This window comes from Bombus affinis, chromosome 10, assembly GCF_024516045.1.
Source record: "Bombus affinis isolate iyBomAffi1 chromosome 10, iyBomAffi1.2, whole genome shotgun sequence".
Classification (NCBI taxonomy): Eukaryota; Metazoa; Arthropoda; class Insecta; order Hymenoptera; family Apidae; genus Bombus; species Bombus affinis.
This window is the reverse complement of record NC_066353.1, coordinates 13126129-13138286: the sequence shown is the minus strand read 5'-3', so window position 1 is coordinate 13138286 and position 12158 is coordinate 13126129. Positions and strand designations below refer to the sequence as shown.

The following is a 12158-nucleotide window of genomic DNA, read 5'->3' as shown; positions in this document are numbered from 1 at the left end:
CACCCGCAGCCGCCGCTAATAAATACTTAATCCCTAGATTATCCAAAATCGCTCGATTCGTACGATACGATCGTACTTAGTCCATGAATGGCGTACGTAAAAGAACGAGACGACATGACAATCGCTAGATGAAACAGAATGACTTTTGATAAACAACGGGAGTTTCGGCAAAATCTCGTGTATTAATTAAGGCGTATTAGCCTCGGTAAACTAAGACAATAAACTAGACAACAAGCTCTCCGTGTATCGAAGGAAAACACTGATTTCTCGTCCCTTCGTGGGCTCGAGGTATATCAGACCTACCATTAACAATGTACTTATGCATCACTGTTCGGGACTACGATTATCTTTGCGGAACACAATTTCCTTCCGAGCATGATCTCCGTATTCTCGTTATCTCGAAGCCGCCGCTTTGAACATGGTTTTAAACTAAATTCCTTCTTTTTTTTTTTCTTTATTTCGATCGGCCATGGTCGGTGGATTTCGGGCCGTTCCGCCACGGGTAATTTGCCACGATTATCGGTATCTCGGTGATTATCGTTGCGATCGTAACTTGGATCTCTCTTTTATTCTGCTCCTTTCAGAAAAGGAAGAAATACGCTGGCGTTATAGCTGGTGGTTATTCATGAATCAACGATGATATGCTTCACCGTGAGAAAGAATGAAATTACTAAATAAATTGGTTGTGTAAACAAAGTGGGTAACAGTAAATGCTAAACCATACGACTCGGAATGAACATGTTTCCAATGCAGCTACCCATACGAAGAAGGTAGCAGAGCGGTTTCTCAGTGGGTAACGCGTTAAAATTCATTAGTTTGCTCGGTGTGTGTCTTTCCTATCGGGTGCAACATTAATTGAAGTAACCGGTGATCAAAGGTATATACGGTTCGAGGTTTATTCTCAGGATGGCCTATTTCTCGAATCGAGCGAGGCAAACACAATTAAAGCTGTTCCCATCGGAGACACGCTCACAAATATTGCTGTTAGGCAGTCGGCGATTATTTAATTCCCTTCAAAACCGGCTAAGTCTCGGGAATCCTGAACTCGCCGCAACGTTAATGGTGGCCCGTTGATGAATCGGCTTCGGCGCAGTTAATTGAAGCTTCTCGAGTAACGCACGAGCATCCCACTGTTATATTTTATTAAAGCACGATAACGGCGTAAATAATGAATGGCGCGTAATGACCGCGATTAAATTGAATCGCGCGTCCGCGAGTTATTACATCGCTGCAGTATTTCTTGCCGCTAACGAGTGTTGTTATTTACAAGAAGCCCGTACACCGCGGGAGTAGCTGGAGGGCGCATTAGGCGGACACCACGCAGAGTTGACAGCGCAGCGTCTACCTTTCTGTATCTACAACACCACCACTACCAACTTTCGTTCTTTCTTTCTTTCTCTCGCTTCTCTTCCTCTCATTTCTCCCCTTCTTTCCCCTTACGTTACTTGTCAGCTCGATGCTCGTTACCGACACGCATCGCGACGCTTCGTCCCGCTGCTTTCTCACCGGACACTCGATGTAATAATTATGGGGGCAAAAAAATAGAATACTTTGAGATATAGGATTGTGAGAAGACAGGATGATGGGAGTTAATTAGGAGACCTTGGAAATTCAATTCTAAGACTACCGGAGCGGTCACGATTACGTCGTGGCCGTCGTGGGTAATGACGAGGACGTCGAGGAATGGCGATTTATGCTTTCGAGGGAAATTGCAGACTTAATCAAAATTGATACGTCTCGAACAATCACGCGATCTCTTTTACGCCTTCGAAAACATTCATCATTCGTAGTCGATGCACAGGAAGTTTGCTCGTCTGAGGAACAGGGCAACATTCATTCATCTTTACAGCACTTGTCGCCCATATAATTACATATTACGGAACTGTTCCGAACAGACGGGGAACGCGTTACCGCGCGAATCTTGGCGAGATGCTGATAATTGCCAGAGATACATACATCCGAGCTGGTTTCTTAATCATCCCTCCGGGAGATTCTCAAACGATAATGGGAAGCGCTCTCTCTCCACGTTCGAGTATCGAACGGACGAAATATCGTTGTCTCCCGTGTCATCAACACGACAGATTCGACTCACGATGTTTTACGAGTTACGAGCCTCGATCTTTGTAAAATATCGCCATCGATTGTACTCGTTGTCCTTTTCTTCTCCTCGACCTATCCATACGAGACGACGAGCTTCTTCCTCGTCTTATAAATAACATAAGGCGATTCGCGCGTTGAAGCAAAACTGAATATGCGTTCAAGTTGTATTTTACCTTGCCAGCTTCGAATAAATTTCCGACGATGAATAATTATGGTCTTTCTCTTTGCTTTACAAGATAGAAAACTCGCGATCAATGTCGAACATATAGTACTTGTTCGTACGATGTTCTTCTTTACCGTTTAGTCCGTAACTCCACTCCGCTTTGACAGAATGAGGAGAAAAAAGTAGCCAGCGGCAAGTTGTCGTTTAACGATTCCGTTAAGTAGAAGCCTCGCGAGACATTGAATAAGAAGTTCTGTTAAAAACTCACTGTCGTCATAAAAATCCTGTTATATCTTCGAATAAAGAACGCGAACAATGGAGAAGCGTTTCGTTGATGGACGAATTTATCTGGAATTAAGACGTCTATTTGTTCCATTGGTACAGCGGGGTATAACAACGAGGAAGAACCGTAAATGCCAAGACGATTTTTGGACTGTCGGATTTAAAAGACCATCCGAAGATATACGCTCGTAAACTCATTAAGAATAATTCCTCGTTAAAAGGGGAGCTGCTATACTCTTTCTTTTTACGTTGAATTATTAAGCTATAATACGAATCGCGTTGCAGGAAGAAGTCGCGATATGGTTAAGAGTACCGCGAAGGGTACCGAGTTTAATTACGCCGTGTCGTTTTTAATTAGCGTTTATCGTTGACCCACTTGCCGAGGTTGTTCAATAAGCCGGATCCAAGTGATTCTCCTTTCTCGTAATCGATAATTTTCACTTTAATAAATGACGTTAATTTAATCGACGATTTCTCACGAGATCACGACCTTCTTTTCTCTCTCCTTCTTTTCCACTAGCCGGATTAGACCGCGTTTCGCAATTCAATTTCGATTCACAGACGTTAATTCTTGCGATATTTTACGTAAACGGACATGATACCGTTCCAATTAACGTTAAAGCGGCTATTAAATTGGAAAAAGGTATGGTTCGTTTTCCTCGAGCTCGTTATACCGCGTGTTGTTCCAGTACGGAGAAAGAGAATAAGAGAGGAGATCTTCTTCTGGTGAGCGGACGAAACGCAAAGAAGAAAAAAGGAAAAAGTTCGACACGCATCGCGTTGGCTTAATATAACATGGGATTTATACGTGCCGCGACATCAGAGTGACGTTACAAATGAGTGGCTAAGTTCGCTGTTGCGGTTAATTAATGGAGCCGGACGGTATAACGCGGCGTTAATCTATGGTGCAATAAACGTAACGCTGCCTACGTAAAAATCCAATCAAAATGCATTAATAACAGGAAAATTAATGCCTTCTTGGCGGCGTGTTTGCGCCGGTGCTTGCACATTGGCCGATATTGCGTGCATATGCACGTCTCATGGCGTACGTGTTCGTGCCGCTCGTAAATGGACTAATTACTCGCAATTACGTAACGGTCGAGAGCACGGCTTTTTTCCTCGTCATTAGTTCCTCGTATTCCCAGCGAATTACATAATAATATTCAGTCAATGGGCGTTGAAACGTTAAAACGACCGATTTAGATATCTACCATCGTTTCGTTTCAAACGATCGGTCCGCTCGGGCTTGTCGCGCCACGAATCGGTTCTCCGCTGCTTTTTGATCGTACATGGAGCAATAACTCTTGGAAAGCACAGCCTGTTTGAACGTCCATGCGTTACATGATATCTTTCGTATCATCCTACCGATCGTTTAAAAACCCATCTAATAAATTACCAACAGCCTACGCGTATAATATATAAAATATCGAAAGATGATCTCCCGTGCATAATCTACGATAATATTCGACGCAGAATGCCAGTTATCAAAGAAATCATGACACATTTGATGTTGTAATTAACCGAGTAACGAGCGAGCTTCGAACAAACCTGGAGCAGTCGAGCTTGGACCGAGTCACCGATGTCCGATAATCGTGTCCTGACTTATTCAAGTATCGATCTACAGCAATTCCAGCACGACGAAAAACGCTTAATCGTCTATCTGGAACGAGAAAATCGCGTGGTGAAGGTGGCTGATCCAAGTGTGTAAAAGAGATCGGCGATCCAACGGTGACACGCGCGAATATATCGATCAAACGATGGTGCCGTGTGCTTTTCACGAGATAGAAGCTCGCAATGGAACGTCGTCGTTCCGTCGTCCCCCATTATCCACGTCCACTCTCGCGGTTTAATGGGATCGGGAACTGGCTGCCTGATCGCACCGTTCGATTTTCTCCGGCTCGTCCTCGTCTCCGGTCTCTCGAACGACGGAACTTGATAGCGATTGCGTCATCGAGTTGTGACCAGGCTGTTTCTACATCTAGACGGCTCGACGACGGCTACGTTTTTAGACCCTAAACCCTCTTACTCTCGTTTTCTGCCCGTTCCATCTCTTTCTCTTTCTCCTTCTGCCCGTTCCCACCTCTGGCGAACACGCCGTCTACATCTCCTTCTCGCTCCCTTTCTTCGGCAAATCGTGCAGAACACCGGACTGAGAAATACGCTCGGTGACTTGCATACAATAGAAGAGAGTGATGGGCAGTTTTCTGAGGGATCCGGAGTCGTTGCAACGCGCGACAGCTGTCACGACGTCCTTACCGAAGAGAAAGAGAGAGAGAGAGAGAGAGAGGCTCGATAAGAGTCAAGAATAAACCTGCGGGCACACCGTGACGCGAGTCACCTCGGGTAAACGCTCGGAAATGTACCTGTATCGACGTATACTCGCAAATACCGAGGCGATATTGCCGTGTGCATCGATGCTTATCGCGCCAAACTTCGATCGAGTATTTTACACCAACGAAAAACGGAACGACGTTGGCTTTCGGAAATAATCGAGGGGAAATCGAACGACAGGAAATCGAAGTTAATCTCGGTCGTAAATTTATCGCGGCATATGCTGCTTTCTGTAGGATATTCGAACGATTTGTCAGGACATTTTCAATGTTAACGCAATGTAAATTTATCGTATCGCTTTTGTAACTTGCTGCTCGCTCGTTCGATATTTCGAATCGACGATACTTTGTTCGGAAACGAAGCCCCTGAAGAATCATTAGAAGCCAGTCAGGTGTATAAAGACTGGCAAATGACCGGCACCACTTTTCAATTATATCTTTTGATCGTAAATTTGAAAACGCATAAAACGTATCCCTATAAATTGCCCAAGGACGTGGACTTTCGTTCGCATAAGAAAATAAGTGGCTGTACTAAGAAGATTATGAAAGGAATCGGGCATACGTGTGCATACGCATCGGGTCGTAAATCTAAAGCGAATCCAGCACGAGGTTTTATGTTTCACCGCGCTTACGCTTCTCATTACGTTTCAACGCAAATTACACAACAATGCGGAACGGTCCTACCATCTCCTTGGTTTCTTTTTTTCACGCGATTACACCGATACAATTTGATCAATTCTCCATTGGCTTCTGTCGTTTCGAGTACAACGATCCCCTTATAATTTTGGACTTGGTAAATTGCAGCAAACAAACGACGTTGATCGACGGAAGTTTGTATAGCAAACTCAAATCTTAACTCTATTAAGTATGAACTAAACATCAAGCTTTTACTCTATGTTTGGAGCAAAGGTTTATAAAGATTCATTGATTTGTTGCAGGCGAAAAACCGTACCAGTGCACATGGGAGGGTTGCACGTGGAAATTCGCTCGTTCTGACGAATTAACACGGCATTACCGCAAGCATACGGGCCAGAAGCCGTTCAAGTGCCATCTTTGTCAGCGATCGTTTTCGCGGAGCGATCATTTATCGCTACACATGAAAAGGCACTGATAAAGAGGACCATCTAGCCGTTGGAGGAAAGATAGAGCAGACCGAAGAAGGGGTAGAGACCGTTTTGTCTCGGGAAACCGGGACACGAATCGTGATCGTGGACGACGACGATGATTCTTTTTTTTTTTTTTACATTCGGGACCTGAAGAGCCTCGCATCGTTACTCGAATCGTTTTCAACAAGAACGTGAAGAGTAGGAGGCGGAAACTAGGAGAAAAAAATGAAGAAGCAAACGAATCGTTCATTAGGTTTAGAGGTTTAATCTAATGGAAGTATCATTGCAATTATTGGTGAATAATCGTGCGACGAGCCTGCTAGCAATCGTGACAACGCGAATCGTTGAAATTTTTTTACTTTGTTTCTTGTTGTACTGCCTCTATGGGAGACAAATTTCTATTTTCGATTTGCGTTGTTTTTTTATGGCGAACGTACGTAGCGTAAGAATCGTTGATATTTAAAATATTCGATGGAAAATTATTTATTCTTTGTGCAGGTGTATTTAAAAGAAAAACGGATATCGAACGAAGCATAGCTTCGACGATAGAAGAAAAAAAAAGCGAGCGTAGATAGTAGAGAGGAGCGATTGCTGCGGGTTTTCCGCAAGTAGCACGCGGTCACTTCTGTTTTTAATTCTAGCCAATTTTTACTTGTTCGTATGTCCAGTTTGTTTCCATTTTTTTTTTTTTTTTTTTTTTTTTTTACGGTTAAATAAGGCCAGCTCAACTAGTCTAGAGCACCATATGTATCGTCTATTGCGAAGAATAGAGCCAGTAAAAGGAGAAGAAGGAAGTAATATCGTTAAGGTAATTAAACGGTTAATAATTAAAGAGAATATCGAACTCCGGTGACGGAGCTTGGGACTTAGCATGCTCAGTTAAATAAACTACAAATCGTGATCGTTAAACATTTTTTTAATGCATTAAATAGCGATTTATCAGATTATGCACAAAGAATTTCGCGTTTAGGGACGGACAATCATCGATGTTTTCATTGTCAAAGAAAACAAGGGAATTTGACGCTCTGAAAGCCAGTATTACGTGTGCATTAAGCAATAGAATTGTGTATACTATCGACGGCATTGCGATGCTTTTACGAGTCTTTCTTTCGTTCGATCATGCAAAAATTTCTTCGGTCGTATCGGTAAAGAAGCCGGTATGCCTTTTCAGCCATGCGTATACACAAACAAGGTGCCAAAGTAGAAGGTGCAAACGTATTGTGCGAACGAAGATGTCCATTGATACATTACGCTCAATTGTTAAAAAAGAGAGAGAAAGAGAGAGAGAGAGAGAGAGAGAGAGAAGAAAGCAGATCGAAGAATTATTTTTTAAACGCTTTTGCATCCCGTTCGTCGAACACGTCACCGCGATACACGTCTCGTCGAATCGTGCCACGTGTCAAGCATCGTCACGAAAAGAAAAATCGAGCGTTTCCTGCTCGATTTCTGCACATTTTATTTTGGCATCTATTACGAAACGAGATAGCTCAAGGAAAATACATTCGAGGCCAATAAAAAGAACTTAATCTTCGCTCGTGAAACGAACGAGGAATTAAAAGAAGAAAAAGAAAATGAAAAGAAACGCAGAACGTATGTCTACGTTCCTCGTGGTTTTGAGAAAAGGAGTACGTGTATCAGAGTTCGTGTAATTGATGATGCACCGAGTCGGCTGTTCAATTGTCGTCAATCTAAATGCGTCAAGTGCATAAGCGAATTACGAGCCTGAAAGTAACGTTATCAAAGAAATTCTATATATATATATATCAAAACATATCGTACGAAGGCATCGACTCTGTGCGTCGCAAGTGTAAAACCACGGTAACGTCACGCGATACGTTCTTAAACGAAGCTACTCGAAGGAGAAGGTGCAATAGGAAACACGGTGTTATAAAGGGTCTGTTGGCTACGCTGAAAGTATCGCGCGATACCGCATTATTGCATTTTTTCCTGCGAGTGACTACGTCGAGGGGAAGTTAAGTTTCCCGTGGCGTTAGCCAGATGTATCGCACGAGAATCGGATAGCTCGCGAATTGCAAGCTTGTAAATAGTTTAGAAACCTTGAGTAACGCGACGTCTGCGTACGTATAGCACATGTGTAGCATTCCCCCGTTTTCTTCGAACCTGTATCTTTTTTTTCATTTTAATGTTTTTTTTTTTTTTTTATTTTGTTTCCTTTGCCACCGCGTCAGTAACGTGGCTAAAGGTAGGCAAAACACAAGAAGACAAAACAAAAACTATTTCGAAGTTAGTTGAAAAAAGAAAAAAAAATACGATGGAACAAGATGCCAGTATATGCTAGAGCCAGTTTATATCGTTAAAAAAGAAGAAAGGAACCTCTACGTGTAAGATTAGTGCGAAGATTGATAAATTAATACTTGTTATGTGTTGTATTTTGATAGGGAATAGTGCCTTTTAACGTTAAGGAAGAGAACGCTGCGTTAGGCCTTAAGTATACTGTTAGTGCCTTAAGTCACGCGAATCTTCGTGCTTGTACACATTTCATAACGCGACCATTCGAATCCTCGTCCAGAGGACCAGTGAGATATATCAAGCGTTGCTTTATTCGGTCGAGATTCATGAAAATCAAGTTACAAGATTCTCGATACTCTCGTTTAAATGTCGTTCGAAACAAACGAGGAAAATTTCGCTAATCGTATTAACCGAATCTTCATATCTTACGTAAATTTAATTCAAGATCCTTGCTTTCGTTGTTACTCCTTCGATTCACTGTTGCCAATTGCTTCGTCTTCATCCTACTTCGACATCTACGATTTCTATCATTCTATCTGTGATTTTCATCCGAACGATCGATCGCGAAACAACGAATCACGTTCGTTGGAAACACTCGTCAGATATTTCTCACCTGTTCAAGAAGCATCCTTTCGTTTCGTAAAGCCCACAGCGATTTGCGTCGAACGACAAAATACATAAGTACCACATACTCCGTTATAGACCCGCAGGGACGACCACGCCCCTGGTTGATGGTATGAATAATTTTCGTGTGATCGTCACTGCGAAATTCAATCCGAAAATGAACGAGGTGCCACCCAGGATGCCATTCTACGATCTTGATGACTGATACCGTTGTACCTTTCCTGTAAGGGATTTCTTCGGCGGAACAGCCGTCAGTAATCTGAGCAGAGCGAGGGCGATGAGAAATGCATACTGACGTCATGCCGACACCCTCTTTGATCATTATCATTTTTTTCACTGTGAGCTCGTGCCGAGTCGTACGCTTCTTAACGATACATCCCAACGTTGTGCCGTTATATCTCCACCTCGGGACGATTCATTTCGGCTAATTGTCGACGGGGTGATAAAACGATATTGTTTCCGGTTAACTTTTGCCCGTGAAGCCTCTCATTCGCGAAACGTATTAACACGCATCGTCTTCGTAATATTCGTACGGGATCACCTCGTCGTTCTTCATCGTAAAATTTCGTTCCGGCCAAACTCACGTAGGTTTCTTTCTTTTCAGAACTCGATCAGACGAAATATACGATAAAGACGAACCGCTTTCCTCGATCCGAAAAATTTAATCGCTAAACCACATTCCAATCTTTTTAAAGCGTAGCAACAAACGCCATAGCTGTTAAATTATCGTGGAAGAATCGTTTAACGATAAGCCGAGAAACAGGAAGACAGGGATTTCTATAAGAAGCATAACGACCTATCGAGGTCCCTCAAGGTTAGCGACGAACATTCCACGAGCACACACATTCCTAGGTCGTGCACGCGTACGATAGATTCGCGAAAACCCGGACAAAGAGTATCGGCAATTTGTATTTCATGTTAATGCGAAGCTATTCAATTTCCCGTAGAAGGTGAACCGTCGGTGAAACAGGAAACCGGGTAAAGGAATTGAAGGCGACCGATTTTCTACAAAGGCCCCACCTAGAGAAATTAGCATTTCAAGTGCCTTAACAGACGTCAACTGACACCTAACTAATCGAGGCTACGCGTTCGAATTGAAATCACCTTCTGCGATCGAATGGACGCTTTCGGCCACTCGGTTGACACACTTCGGTTAAAAAAAGGCGACGTAAAGTGGGAACGAGGGGCAGAGAAAAATGGATCGGCATAAAATTTCCATTGGCGATGATTGATAATTCGAAACGCGGTACGTTTGTGTATTCGTCCGAGGGATTTACAAATAGCGTATAAATCGGTTGGAAGATTTCGGTATTCGATCGTTAAAAGAAAAACATCTGTTCGCGTTCTTTAATTTTAATTAAGTTTTAAGATTGGAAAAAGGAAAAGTCTTTAAATCAAAGAATTTTCTCGAAAAGAATTCGTCTTTCGACAAGGTCTTTCAAAAGTTCAACCCTCCGACGTCGATCGTTTGGATCGTCGTTGCTCGATCGTTCGATGGGTGTCGACGTACCTGAATTCGTTGTTAGATTGTTGATTTCATCATATTCTCGTGCGCTTACACGGCTGTCGGAAAGAATTCCAGCGTGGCGTATTAATAATTTAAGAGGTGCTCTTAACGAGCGCGTTCGAGTGATGTTTAATGGCCGCGCGAGAGATCGAGCGAGCGATCCTTCGAAAACTTGTCTGATAAAAAAAGAAAAGAGTAGGAAAAAGTCACGATGTATCGAGCTTTTCGAAGACGTAGCTGACAGGTCAGTCCGTCAAACTAGCGATGATTTTCCATTCTTCGCTTCAAGGGCCAGTAAAATGATACACACAACGCGTACACACACACACACACACACATATACGTCGGTCACTAACATGCATACCTTATGAAGCAACCACACGTATAAATTGCATCCTTAATCTGCGATCATGCGCGGTGCTCAATCTCTCTTGGTGCTTTCGTACGTTGAATTTGACGTGCGTACATCGTGGACAATACGAGGTCGATTCTTAAAGATCCATTACGCAGGAGCGCAAAACGTATCGTTGCGAGAGGTGTGCACGTGTTTGCGTCTAGGAGATGTCGAGCCACATAGGAAACGAAAAGCAATAGCAAGTAATATATTTACACACGTAGTTAAGTATATTCCACGAGTTATACAACGTTAGTTAATTGCCTGAAATGCAACTTTAAAACGCCATCACTTTCGAACTCAGGAAACGAAAATGGCTAACGAGAACGAATCCAATTGATCGATTTTGATTTCTCTTTTACGAAAGAATTGTCGCGTTTTATGTGGTCCAAGAATCTCCAACGATGAAAAAAAAAAAAAAGAAAACTACGCGAACAAAAACACAGGCCGGTGATTAATAATTTACTCAGATACGGAAATTCTCGTTAAGAAAAAGAAAAAAAAGGAATAAAACGGAACTACTAGATCGTAAGGATAGATACTAGCAGATAGTAATACTTGTACATAGTATGTAAAATTATCCGTTGATCATCACCGATAGTAAAGCAACGGATCAGCGTAGCATAATTTTTCTCGCAATAATGTAATCAATGGGGGCCAGTAATTCTCTCTCGGATCTCGCACGGTGTTATACACTGCGAGGCGCGTGGCGTACCCTTTTTCTCAGCGAATTTCAGATGCAGTCGAACATACACAATACACACACAATATACATATACACAGTTTCGTCGCGCGTGTTTCTCGTCGATTGTTCGAACGCGAGCAGCGAATGAGAACGATCGAACCTCGCGCGGAAACGCTTTCAGGTTCCTAGAACAGGTGTAAACGATCGCATCGAATGGTAACACGAATATGTTGGATGTACCGCGATGAAAATCCGTGGGTCATCGATGAACGTGTTTCTATTGGACGCCGGAACACACGCGAACGCTCGACTGTCGTCGAAGTTGGGAAGGTTTAAAGGGACAGTTTTAACAGTCGCGCGCCACCAACTATTACTTTATAAGAATATATGTAACTGTATATGTCGCGTAGAGTTGCGTAGGATCGATAATATAATATATTACACTACGACTCACTCTGTATAAACGAAGGCATTATTATAACTTTGTACTTTCTAATTATACATTAACCGCGTCGCTTGAGGACGGTCGCTATTCGTACCGCGCACGTCGGCAGGGGAGGTTCGTTAGTGCATTAAAAGAAAAAAATATATATATTATATATATATAAATAAAAATCTATATATATAGATAAATATAGATATATATTGTAAATGTGGTTGTAATCTTATTACTGTTATATCGATATATCGATGTCCTTGATTTGGATAATTTATTTA

General features: G+C 42.5%; 1 protein-coding gene across 5 annotated transcripts in view; it reads left to right on the top strand.

Moving 5' to 3' along the window:
- LOC126920921 (Krueppel-like factor 6) overlaps nt 1-11182 on the top strand; it is a 289042-nt gene extending 277860 nt beyond the window's left edge. For all 5 annotated transcript variants that reach the window (XM_050731929.1, XM_050731928.1, XM_050731930.1 and 2 more), the window contains one exon: nt 5814-11182. In XM_050731929.1, coding sequence (XP_050587886.1) covers nt 5814-5986 — 173 coding nt within the window. In that variant the 3' untranslated portion in view covers nt 5987-11182. The remainder of the gene's footprint in view (nt 1-5813) is intronic.
- Nucleotides 11183-12158: the final 976 nt, after the last annotated feature.